Below are 14,297 nucleotides of genomic sequence, written 5' to 3'. Positions count from 1 at the left end.
TGCGGGAACTTGACCAGTGAACGGTTCCCTCATGGGAACAACTTTCCCTAAACAACAGGGTGGCTCACTGGCCCTGAGCATGTGCACAGATCACATGCATGTGTGTATGCGGGACCCCTGCTCCCTGGGGTCTAGGATGTGCTGCTCGCCAGGCAGAGGGGCCCACCTGCCACGCCGCCAGTGAAAACAGGGGTCTCTAGGGAGTTTCCTATGCAGAAATCCCACACAAGACATTTTTTTAAAAAACCTTCCTTTGGATGATTAAGTGTATTGATTTCTTTGAGAATGTCAAGGAGAGACCTTTCAAATGCTACTCTACGTCACAAGCAAAGGGCTCACCAGTTGACTCCGTCTGCTTCCACCCAGGCGAAGCGGTACTCGTTGACCCGGAGCATCAGCTGCAGACACCCGGCCACACACTGCACGTACTGGGAGCTCTGCGGGGACAAGCACAGGCTGACACTGGAAGCACTTCGCGCCACGAGGTCATTTTCTTTACTAGAGTTTCTTATCATCTGAACATCCAAAAGTCTTGATTATTTTTTCAAAAGTCAATCCTCCTATTTGTTTCTCTCTCCTCCTCTTAAAAACAAAGCTGACTTCTTCTGCCCAATTAGGCCAACACAGTTCAAGCCTACTGGACATGCCCAGTCAGGGAAGTCAAGGAACAAAGTAGTTCTGTCTTGGATAAGGTTTGATAAACAGCTTATTATCTTACAATGTTTCACTTACCCTTTGAGCAGAGGCACTACACAGAGAATACTGCTCTTTAGAATTACACAGACATCAAAGAGCAACAATAAAATGAAAACAACACAAGTGTACACTTTGAGACAGGCCTATATTTGAATGGCCTTGAGCACGTTTCTGAACGTTTTCAATACTCACTTCATCCTTAATGAGGATGATCCCTCCCCAGCACCCTGAAAGGGTGTTGTTAGGATTAACTAAGATAATTCATTTGGCATAGAGCTAGACATTTCATAGAAACTTGACAAATAAGAAGTTTAAAAAACTATACAGCATATAAAAGTCTAATTAAACACTTGAGAAAGATGATGATTTTTGTCAATCAGTTCAACGGCACTGACTTAGAGAAGTTGAGGTTAAATCTGAAGGTTGAAACCGGAATAACAACTGCCAGGATGTTGCAGGCACCACAGGGTTAGCAGAGCTGGTAACCCACAGCTGGCCTGGGCTCCTCCTCCCTAAACATCTGCCACGAGCCTTACATCTCTAAGAAATGGAAGGGCAAGAGGAAATTTCACACCCCAGCCTTAAAGACGACACTAACACCAAGAGAAAAGAAAGTCGAGGACCATGGAGGTTACATAAATTCACAAAACCTAATACACACGATGCTACTTAAACTTTATGTTTTAATCTAAACTAGGTTTGCCAAATTCCAGGCCTAAAATACAGAAACACAATGATATAAGTATATTTGGTGGAATAATACAAAGTTATCCTACAAAGGTTATCTTAGCAAATTTTACCTAGAAAGGAGTGAACACAGTTGCCCAAAAGTACAATATGTCCAGTAATATAATTTGCTGGAAAATGCAAAACATGAGCAGAAATTAATGACCAAAAAAAGGTGAGTTTTCAGCTCTAAAACAAACTTCCACAATGGGAAATATACAAGGACTTTTCCAATCTGGTCGGCAGGTAAGCATCCCCTGTGAAGGAAGGTCTTCACCCTTCTTGTTTAGAGAGTATAAGCCTTGTCCCTGAGGGTACTGAACGGAGGCACCCAGGGCAAGCCCTCCTCTGCTACTGATCGTCAGCTTCCTCAACACAAACACTTCTCGGTTCTCCGTCTTTTTCTGTCCATGTCTGTTTACCATACTAGCTGAAATATGTGACACATTCTAACGATGAATTCTTCCTTGCTAGTTATGGCTCAGGATTCGTGTTAGAAATGTGCATGTGAAAGATGTTCTTCTAAACCTGGGCTCTCTCCTATGACATGGGAAGCGGCCCAAGACCAGAGCACACAGGGACGGCGACACTGGTACAAGACGGAATGGTTGACTTCAATTAAACGGGATCAACTGGACATCTCCTTATCTTTCACCCACACTGTGCTCTGGGTCTCACTATAAAACTCAATGATTTTTTTTTTTTAATGTCTTGTCTTTTTAGGACCCCATATGTGGCACATGGAGGTTGCCAGGCTAGGGATCGAATCGGAGCTGTAGCCACCAGCCTACACCAGAGCCACAGCAATGCAGGATCCGAGCTGCATCTTCGACCTACACCACAGCTCATGGCAACGCCAGATCATTAACCCACTGAGCGAGGCCAGAGATTGAATCTGCAACCTCATTGTTCATAGTGGGATTCATTTCCGCTGTGCCACAACGGGAACTCCCTCGATGATTTTTTTTTTTTTTTTCCTATTTCTTGGGCCGCTCCCGCAGCATATGGAGGTTGAATCGGAGCTGTAGCCACCGGCCTATGCCAGAGACACAGCAACGCGGGATCCGAGCTGCGTCTGCAACCTACACCACAGCTCACGGCAACGCCGGATTCTTAACCCACTGAGCAAGGGCAGGGACCAAACCCGCAACCTCATGGTTCCTAGTCGGATTTGTTAACCACTGCGCCACGACGGGAACTCCTTGATGATTTTTTTAAAAGAAGATAAGCAAGCCTTTGAACTCAACCAGCTCTAACCCCACCCAGAGAACACGCACAGCCACGCAGAACCATCCAACAGCTCTGCTCAGTCCTCCCCGCCACCTCGGAGCCACGCTCCACGCCCATCCTCTAGGCCAACTCACCTCCCCCTCTCTCTCCAGAGTATGAGGGCAATGGAGACCATGAGTGAGTCACTCGGCCACCCTGACACCTCACCCCCATGCTGACGCCATCTGCCCCCCTCACCTCTCTCACTGAGCAGACGCAGCTCTTCCTGGCCAGGACCCCAGCCCTGGCAAGGTCTGAATCCCACTCCCACACAGAGCGCCTTCACTCTGCAACTCTCTCTCCAATCTCTGACTGGCTTCCTCTGCTCAGCCCCTAAACAGACTCAATCTTTCCGATCTTAAAATGATCCTCACACCTTGTCCCAACGTCCGCGTCCTCCTTTCTCCCAGCACGTGGAGGTTTCCTGCACCCTCTCACACCCGATCAGGCCCCCCACACAGCCAGCGCTGGATCACCAGCCCCCCACATAGCCAGCACTGGGGTCATCACCCACCCCTCCCCCACGGCCAGCGCTGGGGTCACCAGGCTGCAGTCACCTGCTTACGGCAAGACCAGGCTTCTCCCCAGCTACTCCCTGGGAGGCTCTCTCCCCCACTCTCTCTCGCTGAACTGACCCACCAGCCACAAGTCCAAGGCTGAATGTCAACTCCTCACCAGGAAAGAAAGGCAGTGACATAGCATCATGGTTGCAGACAAGGGCCCTGGAACCAGCCTGCCAGGCTCAGCCACTTCCAAGCTAAGTGACCTTGAGTTAGCCTCCTACCTCCAGAATGGGGATTAACAGGACAAATTCCAGGGTTGTGGGGATAATTCCATCAGCGAATACATAAGTTCTCAGCACTACATGTCATAAAGAATATTCAGGAGTTCCCATGGTGGCGCAGTGGTTAACGAGTCCGACTAGGAACCATGAGGTTGCGGGTTCCGTCCCTGCCCTTGCTCAGTGGGTTGACGATCTGGCGTTGCCGTGAGCTGTGGTGTAGGTTGCAGACGCGGCTCGGATCCCGCGTTGCTGTGTCTCTGGCTTAGGCCGGTGGCTATGGCTCCAATTCGACCCCTAGCCTGGGAACCTCCATGTGCTGCGGGAGCGGCCCAAGAAATAGCAAAAAAGACAAAAAAAAAAAAAAGAATATTCAACAAATGTCTGCTGCTGCAGGCGCCGTTGTATTCTGATTTCTCCAGATGGAATTAATGGCTTCCACATATAAATTTCTATCCTTGTTGTGTGTGTGTGAGTGATCCCCATTACATCAGAGAGTAAAAGATGAGTCTGTTTTTTTTTTTACTTTATTTAAAAAAAAAATTTTTTAGGGCCACACCCCCAGCACATGGAAGTTTCCAGGCTGGGGGTAGAATCAGAGCTGTAGCCGCTGGCCTATACCACAGCCATGCAGGATCTGAGTCGTACCTGCGACCTACACCATAGCTCACGGCAGCAACACCGGGTACTTAACCCAGTGAGCGAGATCAGGGCTTGAACCCGCGTCCTCATGGATACTAGTCAGGTTCATTACCACTGAGCCACGACGAGAACTCCAAACATGAAGTCTTAAGACATATTTTGTTCAAATGAAGTCTTTTTTTATTTTTTTTTTACCTTGCTCAGCAGGAAAGGACAAAATATAGCAGCCCTCATATTCCATGCTATCATTTCTCTCAAGCTGATTTCCACCCAGATAACAGAGAAATGAACTCCCATCCTCCACACTGTTCAGTGCAAACAATGAACTTGATCTTTTCTTGCTGTATACATTTTCCTCTTTGCTACAATTTCCTATTCTATCAGCAGACATTAGGACATCTGAAAATTAGTCCTGAAATAGCTGTAACTACTAAAAGAAAATCCTGAAATCTTTCGAGATTTCCAACAAAGGCAAAGTGAGCAAGAACTGAAAGGCAGAGAAATGGTCCCTCCTACAAGACGAGGCTGAGAATCACCACCACAGATGAGGTGGTGTCTGTGGAAATCAAGCACTGCTCCTTCCAAACAGAAAAGCCACGAGGAGGAAGGAAGGGCACAGAAGGAAGGGAATCTTGGGGCCCAGAGCTGCACATACCTCACCACTCCCGGTGCCCCCCAGCTCCCCGACCCCTCTGCTCAAAGCACCCCACAAGGGGCTGGCATGATCAGCATCCGAGTGCTAAGAACAATTATAAATCAGAAGTATGGCTTGTGAGTAGGAAGGAGCCTTTATTGTAACAGTTGTGTGCGTGACTTTTACTGACCTGAGTTCTACAAGAGATGCTCCATACATGTTTATGATAAAATAGCCAATCAGTGTAAGACGGCACAAAAACAGGTCACTCTTCCCGCCCCCAGTACCCCTCCTAGATTACCCACTATTAATAGATCCCTATGTTACCTTGCTGAAATTTTCCACATGTTCTATGTATGTCTTTAAAAAACAAAACAAAACAAGAAAAACTTTGATTTGCAACTTTGTTTTCCTTTAATAAATCTTACAGAGGTCTACTGCACTTTTAACAACTCAATCTATATAAAGGTTTTAAGTCCATGATGCTCTTCACTTCAAAGAAGTATTCCTTAATGCTACACCATTCACTGGGCTGGTTACGCCGCCTGGAATGCAGAAGACACTCCACCTTACTTTCAAATCCATTGCACCTGCTATCCAATCCAGGTCGCAGAAGCCATCTGTCCTTGCAGTGCTGGGAAGCAGCCGGACAGCACCACCCTGGACCGCCTGCACTGTCAGAAAGGAACCTTGGCTCTCACCTGTACCTCAAAGGCTCCACAAATCTATGCTCAATATTCATTCCACAGGTGTTCATGCTTGCATACAAGCTCCAACAAGGCAGACCTCGGTTCCTGCCACCAAGGCCACTGTGCATGTGCATGAGTGAAGCTGGATCAAGGGAAGAGAATGCCCAGATTCTCCCGCATCCTCCAAAGTTTGGGAGCACAGTATGCCTGCTGAGGTCAGGGCAGCAGCACAACAATCAACTTGCAAGGCTGCGCGGCTTCCACGAAAGAACAGGACTGATAATTCCCACGCAAGAGCCAACAGAGAACTGAGCAGTCTGAGGTGCGAGAGGGTTAGTACATGTACTCTGATGTTCGTTATTTTTACATTTGGGTAAAAACAACACAATGCGTTTCAAGAAAATTTAATTTACATACTATCCTCTAAAGCAGAACAACTGTAATGACTCACTCATAACGGATCCCAATGCAGCCATGCCATCTGAAAAGTCAAGACTGCGGCATGACGGCTGATTTCTCATTCTGCAGCCTCCAACTTGTTTCACTCGTTTTACAGTGACCCCAAGTGGCGACAACATGGAATGCAGTTTACCAACTGCTTGTCTGCTCTGAAGACCCGAAGGGATCTGAAGACCCGATGTCAGTACATTTTAACAGTCTGGGGAGCCTAGGCAACATGGAGGACCCCTGAGGGTCCCGGTCCCAGCCACGTGCCTCGGTGTGCACCTGGGGTGGGGCAGGTTTGGCTGCTCACGAGCCTGTGTGCCCCTCCTGTGGCCTCTGCTCAGCCCTGAAGCATGGCTTCTGCAAAGACCTACATCAAAGACGGAGTGTGGTTACTCGAGGAGAGGTGACAAAGTGAGCAAACAGGGCCTACACATGGCGAGGGCTCCAAAACCACCCGGTACCGATTCAGAGCCCTGCTGAAATGTGGCGTCAAAGGAAGGGCTGATGCCCACTCTCAACATGTTAAAGTCTGCTTCCAAGTTGTAGCCTTCTGGAAATGCAGGCATCTTCCAGAAGAGACAGACTATGTTCAGGTTTGAGGAGCACTAAAAAGCCCTTCAAAGGCCAAACGCCAAACTACCCCGATGCTAATTCCGGTTGAGGTGCAGGGGTCTGTGTCTACCAGACAAACCCCTTCATGAAACCCTGCCAAGTCAACAGATCAGTTCTGCTTTTCCCACACACTGGACAGAAAAGAGCAAACGACAAATGTCACATCACCAAAGCCTGTACCTCATGACTGAGCTTTAAACCTTAACAACTGCTTACATGTACAAGACATATGTTGCTGAAAACACCTTTTTAAAAATTTACAAACAAGCCTATAACTTTTCGAATAAATGATTTTTCAAAATTCAAACTGGTGGAAATAAAAAGTCATATAAAGATTCCCAATTATATACCTGCTCATGGCTGAATGTCTAGACTCCCTGCCTACCACCTCCTTCCCCACCCTGACCCCAAGATCACCTGCTTCTACACCTCATTCTGTCCCATTTCAGAAGGCTGATGGCCATCTTCTGGCCTAACACACTACTTGGCAAATCCTTCACTCCATGCCCCACAAAAAGCCCCATTATCTGCTCTGAAATGGACTCAACACACACAGGGATGTTCCCTGCAGGTTACAGAAGCACCAGTGATGAAGGCAGACACTGAAAGGCTTCGATGGAGCTCTGTTTAGGTGTGTTACAGGCAGGTAGGAGACACCATCCCCTAAAGATGCTTTCCAGTTTCCCAGAGATATTCCAGCAAAGGAAGCCAGGCAGACCTCACCTACATTTTTTTTTTTTTTGGTCTTTTTTGTCTTTTCAGGGCCACACCCGCGGCACAGGGAGATTCCCAGGCTATGGGTCCAATAGGAGCTGTAGCCGCCGGCTTACACCACAGCCACAGTAATGCGGGATCTGAGACATGTCTGCGACCCACACCACAGCTCATGGCAACACTGGATCCTTAACCCACTGCGTGAGGCCAGGGATCGAACCTGCGGCCTCATGGTTCCTAGTCTGATTCGTTTCCACTGTGCCACGATGGGAACTCCTTCACCTACATTTTGAGCTTTTACCCCTACCTCTCTCAACTGGCACCAATCACGCCAATCTCTACATGTCCAAATTTATTGCCAATTCCTGAACTATTTTGAATACAGCAACGTTAAACCACTCCCAATTCGGGGAGATAACTCTAACCAGGAAAGGGACTTGAAGAGACATGATTAGTTTTAACCTTTAATCTTCTGACTCTACATAAATACTGGGTGAAATTGGCCCAAAAAGTGGTGGGGGGATGGGGTGGCTCTGGCTACTACTAAAGCCTGAGCAACACAGGCAAGTAACAGGTTTCAGGGCCGCGGGCAACTGGACTATCTTCAGCTTCCCGGCCCAGTGCTTACGCATCTGGCCGACGGCATTAGAGAGGTTATCAGACGGCTGAAGTCTGAGGCGAGTAACCGATTATTCACTGACTTGAGCATCTGAGTTCAGACACTCGCTCTGGGTCTCAGGCTGAGATTCAGCTTACTGAAGAGAAGAGCAGAAGGACAAGGACGTCCCACATCACCGAGAGCAGGAAGGGACCGCACAGCCCAGAAGCGCCTCCACACAGCTTCCACACCATTAACCAACCAGAGGAGACACCAAATCCAAGCACTTACACCCGGCCCCCAGTGGATATCTTGAAAATGTTAAATGTCTATGACTCAAAATAACTTATATTCAGGGTGTTAGAGGCCAGTGAATGAAGAAGGAATGTACTTACATCGCTTGAAGAGACTGTTCCTGTTTCAACAGCGACACCGCTACCACGCAGTTTCTATTACGAAATAAATAACTTATTACTTAGTTTTGTTTTTAATTTTATCTTAATTTATCAGCTTATGAAAGGGAGCTAAGCAAATTTTATAACTGTTCTAATCCTACTTAACAGTGTAACATCAACTAATAAAAAGCACAGGGACGACATGACATATTCTAAACACCATTACACTCTTCCAGATAATACTGTAATCAATAAATTCTTTAAAATGGAATAATAATAATCTGAATATACTACGTTCCAACTAAATTTCATTAAGTGAAGCTACTACAAGTTTCCAGGCCTCAGGATTTACTTCCTGGGCTGTTTATCGGATACAACTCTCTTAAGCTGAACTATTTATTCTACACAATACGCTGTGGCAAAGCTTTCACAACAGGTGCCTGATGGTGGGAAGATACTACACGGAACTTAAAAATTAGGTTATTCACAGCAATGCCAACAGGTTATGATGACAATCAAATCCTCACATGTTATACAGAAATGACCAAACAAAATTTAAGGTAGAAAGTCAGAAACTGAAGATGCGAGAGAACAGAGATCGTGAATTTCTAAAAGGAAATTTTTATTTTGTTTTATTCACTAACTATTATCTAAGTGCCAGGCATGAGCCCCTATAACCCAGATATAATGCTTAAACTACCCAAAAAAGGCTCCCAGATGTCACTATAAAGTCGAAGAACAAAATAACCAAATTTGCAACTAATCTGGACTTTTGAAAGTTTATTTCTATGAGAATCATGAAAATGTGCTCCTTTCTATGAGGGATAAAACAGCTACAATAGAGAAAAAGAGTCCTTCCAGATAAAGTGCTATCACATGACATTTCAGCAAATCAGAAAATAAAATCCCCCAAACAAAACTATCATTCATTCCTTAAACAAGAAATGGTGATATAATCCTGACCAAAGGCTTGGAAGAAGTGTCTGCCCACAGCGAGAGAGGCAGCAGAAGCAGAGACAGACTGAGGCAAGGCAGAGGCCCGGGGGGCCTGAGGTGCAGCACTTGCAGAGCAGAAAGGCCAGGCCATACCTGAACACGGCACGGACTTGGTGATAAAGAGAACGTGCTGGAAAGACACAGAAAGGTCTTTAAGAGCATTTATCTCACACCAAGAAGCTCAATCCTAATGAAAACTGTTCTAGACATTGGAAGATCCACTTCCACTAATGACCAGAGAAATATCCCAACTGCTAGATATGGTCACCACCCCAGTTCCCCATTCTACAAGTGACCGATCACCCATGAGGCACAACCTAACGTTACTGCTACGAGGAAAAGCCTACGATGAAACAACCCAAAATGTCAGTGGCACACTGCAGCGTGCACTTTCCTGCCAGCTCTGGGTTTTAGGACCCCGGCTACCATAGAGCCTCATTTCCACTAAACCATACAGCTAACACCAAAGCAGAGCAAGGTCTGTGCAAAGGGAGAACTAATCTCAAAATAGGGAAAAAAAGGGAGATGACCTATTTAACTAAAGCATTCTGATCCCAAACGACACACATTTAGAAATTTAAAATCTCATTTCCACATACCCATTTTCACATTCTAAATATCTTATTTTTTAAATAACCCACAAGCTCAGCAAAATCTGCAAACTTGTGGCTCTTGTAAAAATAACCTTAAAATCTAAGCCAATGCAGGGGAAATTGACCCAACATTGTAAATCAACTACACTTTAATTTTTTAAAAAATTTACAGGGGTTCCCGCTATGGTGCAATGGGATCAGGTGGCACCTTGGGAGCGCTGGGATACAGGTTCGATCCTAGGCCCAGCACAGTGGGTTAAAGAGCCAGCACTGCCACAGCTGTGGCTTAGGTCGCAACTGTGGCTCAGATCGGATCCCTGGCCATGTGCCTCGGGAGGGCAAAAAAAAACAAATAAAATAAAATAAAATAGAACTATGCCAAAAAGAGTGTTAAAATGTAAACAGTTGACAGAAGAAATAATTAGTTTTGTTCACAACACTTCAAAATCTCTCTATCCAAATATAAAAGGCCATTAGGCTCCCCTCAAAGGCAGGCAACGATAAGACAAAAAATAAACCTAAACAAAATATCATGGTATCTATCTCACACTTCAAATTAAAATCTATCAAAAATAATAAAGTCACCTGAAATCTAAATTATAGATTTGTATTTCCCATAGACACTCATCTGTAATCTAACACGACAACACCGGAAACACCAACACAGTGCCTCCCACACCCATGCCAAAGCCACTCTCTCCTGCCTTTGTTCTGCCAGCTCCCGCTCAGCCTCTGCGGAGGCTCCTTCCCTCTGAGGCCCCTCAGCACCTCACACTTGGTTACTGAGAGCCTAAAGGAAAGACCCCGGCTGGGCCATCAGAAGGGCCGGGCCATCAGAAGGGCCAGGCCATCAGAAGCTTCACCTGGACTGCTCTGGGGAACCTGGCACCTGGCAGCCATCACCACCCCCTCACCCCCCAGGGAGAGATGCCCAGATAGCCGGTTTCATGTCCCACGAAGACATGGTGACACCCTGAGGAGGGGTCACTGGGGGAGACATCGCCTTGTAGCTGCAATGGCAGCCCCAGGCCTGGCACAGAGCCCAGGCCAGGACTGGACAAAGCAGGCTGGCTAACAGTCCCGAATGTTCTGTTTGAAGCTCTCCAGGTGGCAGCCAGAGAGGGCCAGTCTGTTTACTGGTGCAACTGGTTAGACCATCTGGCCTGGTTATGTGAGCAGAGGGCATGAGGGTCCCACTGGAAAAACTCAGAGAATACCCCCCCCAACTGCCCCACAAGATTCTGGCCCAGATCTGGGTGGCGCAGGGACCCAGGCAGCTGGGGAACTGCACTCAGAGGCTGGTGGCCTGAGGCCGCCCACACGCTGGCCTGCAGCACTGGCCCTCCTCCCCACTCAAGGGTGCGTGTCCCTCCGATCCTCCAACCCGTGGGCTCCAGCAGCGCCCTCCTGGAAGGAAAAGATGACCTGCCGCAGAAATGCGCGGAGGGAAAGAGCAGAGCGGCAGCAGAGACAGGAAAGTCCAGCTGAAGCGTCAGAGGATCAGAGGAAGAAGGGCAGAGCCCTGCCCGGCCCCGAGCAGCGAATGCGGCTGGCTTCTCAAGTGCAAAAGCACCACTGTTGCACAGCAGCTTCAAAAGTTCACATAATTACCATAAACAGTTTAAGAGAACATGGGTGTTACCTTCCTTTCAGAGGCATTAAAGGAAGGTCTTACCTGGGAGCTCAGCTGGGTTTTTATCCAGTTGAAATAGTAATTTAGGTCACTGCCTTCCATCAGCTCTTTTCCCCAAGCTGCTAACTTGGCAATGATCCTTGCTGCCTGAAAAATAAGAAACTCAGGTGAGTACAACACCAATCCTAAAAATCACATCATGTGCCTTAAAACCCAGAACCATAACCATTTTCTTGCATGATTTTTTTCAACACTCAACTCCTCCAAAAATAACAGATCATATTTCATTTTTCAAAAGATTTTAATAGGGTCAATATGTAGTTTTAAGTATTTCCATTAAACTGAACCAAAATTAGTTGTATTTTAAGAATTTCAGGACATTCCCTGCATTATTCTGAGTTTCAAAAGGCTGGAATTCATTAGAAGACCAGCAAAAATCACCTGCCAGAGTTCTGAACAATCTCTACAACAAACTGCCCACAGCTAACTCGCTCAGCCAAGGCCTGTGAGTCCTCATACCTAACGCTTGTATCTTCCTATGAAATATAGCCTGGGGATTAAAAAGCCATTTCTCTAGATGGAAACAAATATTCATTGCTCCTCATTCAAAAACTTCTCAATTTTCTTCAAGCTATAAAACAATCATGATTTTTATTAAATAGGTAGCATATGTTTATCAAATCATCATGTCGTACATTTTAAATATCTTCCAAGTTTGTCAATTACACTGCAATAAATCTGTAAGAGTGTATGGGAGAGAGAGTGTGTGTGTGTGTATGTGTAGAGAGAGACAGACATATGGGGGAAAGGCAGTATAAAATACTGATTCTCCACACATAATCCCAATTTAATAAATATTCTTTTAGTACTTTCTGTTAGCAAGTGAATGTTTCAAATCTGCAATCATTCAGCACGAGTTAATCCTAGTAGAGATGGAAGGCTGAGGTTAACTAAGCCCACAAACATGGACTTTGTTCCCACACATGCACACAGCTGAGCCAGTAACAGAAGGTGGCACCTGCCATGGCACATGTGGGACCCTGCCCGTGGGAAGCACGGCCCAGCACCTCGATCACTGGCTGCCTACTGGCTGGCAGACGCTTTCATGTGCCCAGCTGAGGGAGTTTACAGCCACCTCATCTAGCTCACACTGACCTAACTCTCCCCACATACGTAAATGACACGAAAGGGCTCCTGTAAGGAAACCAGGGTTGGAAAGCTGACCAGAGGTGCAAGCACAGGCAAAGGGGAAGGACAGAGGAGCACAGGCCTGCCAGCACGAGCTCTTCATCAGCACAGGGCACACCACTGACAATCTGACCCTCCAAATCTCAAAGGTTAGCCAAAAGTAACTGAAATCACGAAGAAATCAGAACATGGCTTTGGCAACAGGATGAATAATGATGACTCTTACCCTAAATGTCTATGTGTCAATTGTCTTATGAAACCATCAAAATTAGGAAGATATTTAAACTATGTTTCTAGACAATGAAAATAAGCCTCTACAATTTGAAAGGAGAAAATACATTATTTGGCTTTTTTTAAAGTATTCCTTAAAATATTATTTCTTTCATAAGACCTCCTTTCTTATTTCCTTTCATAAATGCTTTATAATATATACAAACACATAAAGGCACTGGCACATAAATGCAGACAAATCTACAGGGAAAGAAAGAGAGCACATGCTCAATGCTGTCACTGGGTGGCTCCTGATGTGAAAATGCAGCCTCAGGGGCTCCCTCAGAAGCCTCCAACTGCTGGGGTCAGAAAAGGCCTAAGGAGTTCCCGTTGTGGCGCAGTGGTTAACGAATCCAACTAGGAACCATGAGGTTGCGGGTTCGGTCCCTGCCCTTGCTCAGTGGGTTAACGATCCGGCATTGCCGTGAGCTGTGGTGTAGGTTGCAGACGCGGCTCGGATCCTGCGTTGCTGTGGCTCTGGCGTAGGCTGGCAACTACAGCTCCGATTCGACCCCTAGCCTGGGAACCTCCATATGCCACGGCAGCGGCCCAAGAAATAGCAAAAAAGACAAAAAAAAAAGAAAAGAAAAGAAAGAAAAGGCCTGAACTAAGATTTTTCTTCTCCGAACCATCCTCTCATACCTTCTCTAAACTCCATCAAAGACTGCTCAGTGTTAAGCCTTCCAAAGACAGCCTTTCAGGTATCAGAGTGGCCCCACCTCCTCTGACTTCCCAACCCCCCCACGTGACTAAAGGCCAATAAGCAAGCACTGCTTTGAAAAGTCAGCATCAGAGCAGGGACGGCTTGGGCAACAGGGAGGCTGGTGTATCATCGTCAATGGCCCAGGTGCCCTTTCTTCCCTAAATCAGAAACATAATCAATGCAAAACTTACCATATGAACAGTGAAGAGATCCTGGCGATTCAACATTGGCAGAAAGTAGGACCAGGCGGTATTCTTGCTACGTTTTGCATAGTCAAAGAAAATGCTAACACGCTGGTGATTTTCCTAAAAGGGAAAAAAAAAAGAAATATCACTCATCAGAATGCATTTTCCTGTCCTGCCATATAGCACAGCGAACTACATGTTCACTATTCTGTCATAACCATAATGGAAAAGAATATAAAAAAAGAAGGTATATAGGTAAAACAATCACTTTCCTGTATAGCAGAAATTAACACTGCAAATCAACAATACTCCAAGAAAATATTTTTTTTGTCTTTTTTTTTTTTGCTATTTCTTTTTTTTTTTGTCTTTTTTGCTATTTCTTGGGCCGCTCCCGTGGCATATGGAGATTCCCAGGCTAGGGGTTGAATCGGAGCTGTAGCCACTAGCCTACGCCACAGCAACGCGGGATCCGAGCCGCGTCTGCAACCTACACCACAGCTCACGGCAACGCCGGATCCTTAACCCA

The 14,297-nt window shown here is 46.2% G+C and overlaps 1 protein-coding gene across 3 annotated transcripts in view; it reads right to left on the bottom strand.

The window, feature by feature from the left end:
- ATP6V1H (ATPase H+ transporting V1 subunit H) overlaps positions 1–14,297 on the bottom strand; it is a 59,843-nt gene that overhangs the window by 36,479 nt on the left and 9,067 nt on the right. For 2 of the 3 annotated variants that reach the window (XM_047783924.1, XM_047783925.1), the window contains exons 5-8: positions 13,778–13,891; positions 11,468–11,572; positions 8,204–8,257; positions 340–437 (exon numbers count right to left, since the gene is read on the bottom strand). In XM_047783924.1, the coding sequence (XP_047639880.1) occupies positions 340–437; positions 8,204–8,257; positions 11,468–11,572; positions 13,778–13,891 (371 nt within the window). The remainder of the gene's footprint in view (positions 1–339; positions 438–8,203; positions 8,258–11,467; positions 11,573–13,777; positions 13,892–14,297) is intronic. The other variant, XM_047783926.1, reaches the window with a different exon arrangement.

This window comes from Phacochoerus africanus, chromosome 6 (genome assembly GCF_016906955.1).
Source record: "Phacochoerus africanus isolate WHEZ1 chromosome 6, ROS_Pafr_v1, whole genome shotgun sequence".
NCBI classification, from domain to species: domain Eukaryota; kingdom Metazoa; phylum Chordata; class Mammalia; order Artiodactyla; family Suidae; genus Phacochoerus; species Phacochoerus africanus.
The sequence above is the reverse complement of the archived record's forward strand: the minus strand, read 5'-3'. Positions and strand labels throughout refer to the sequence as shown.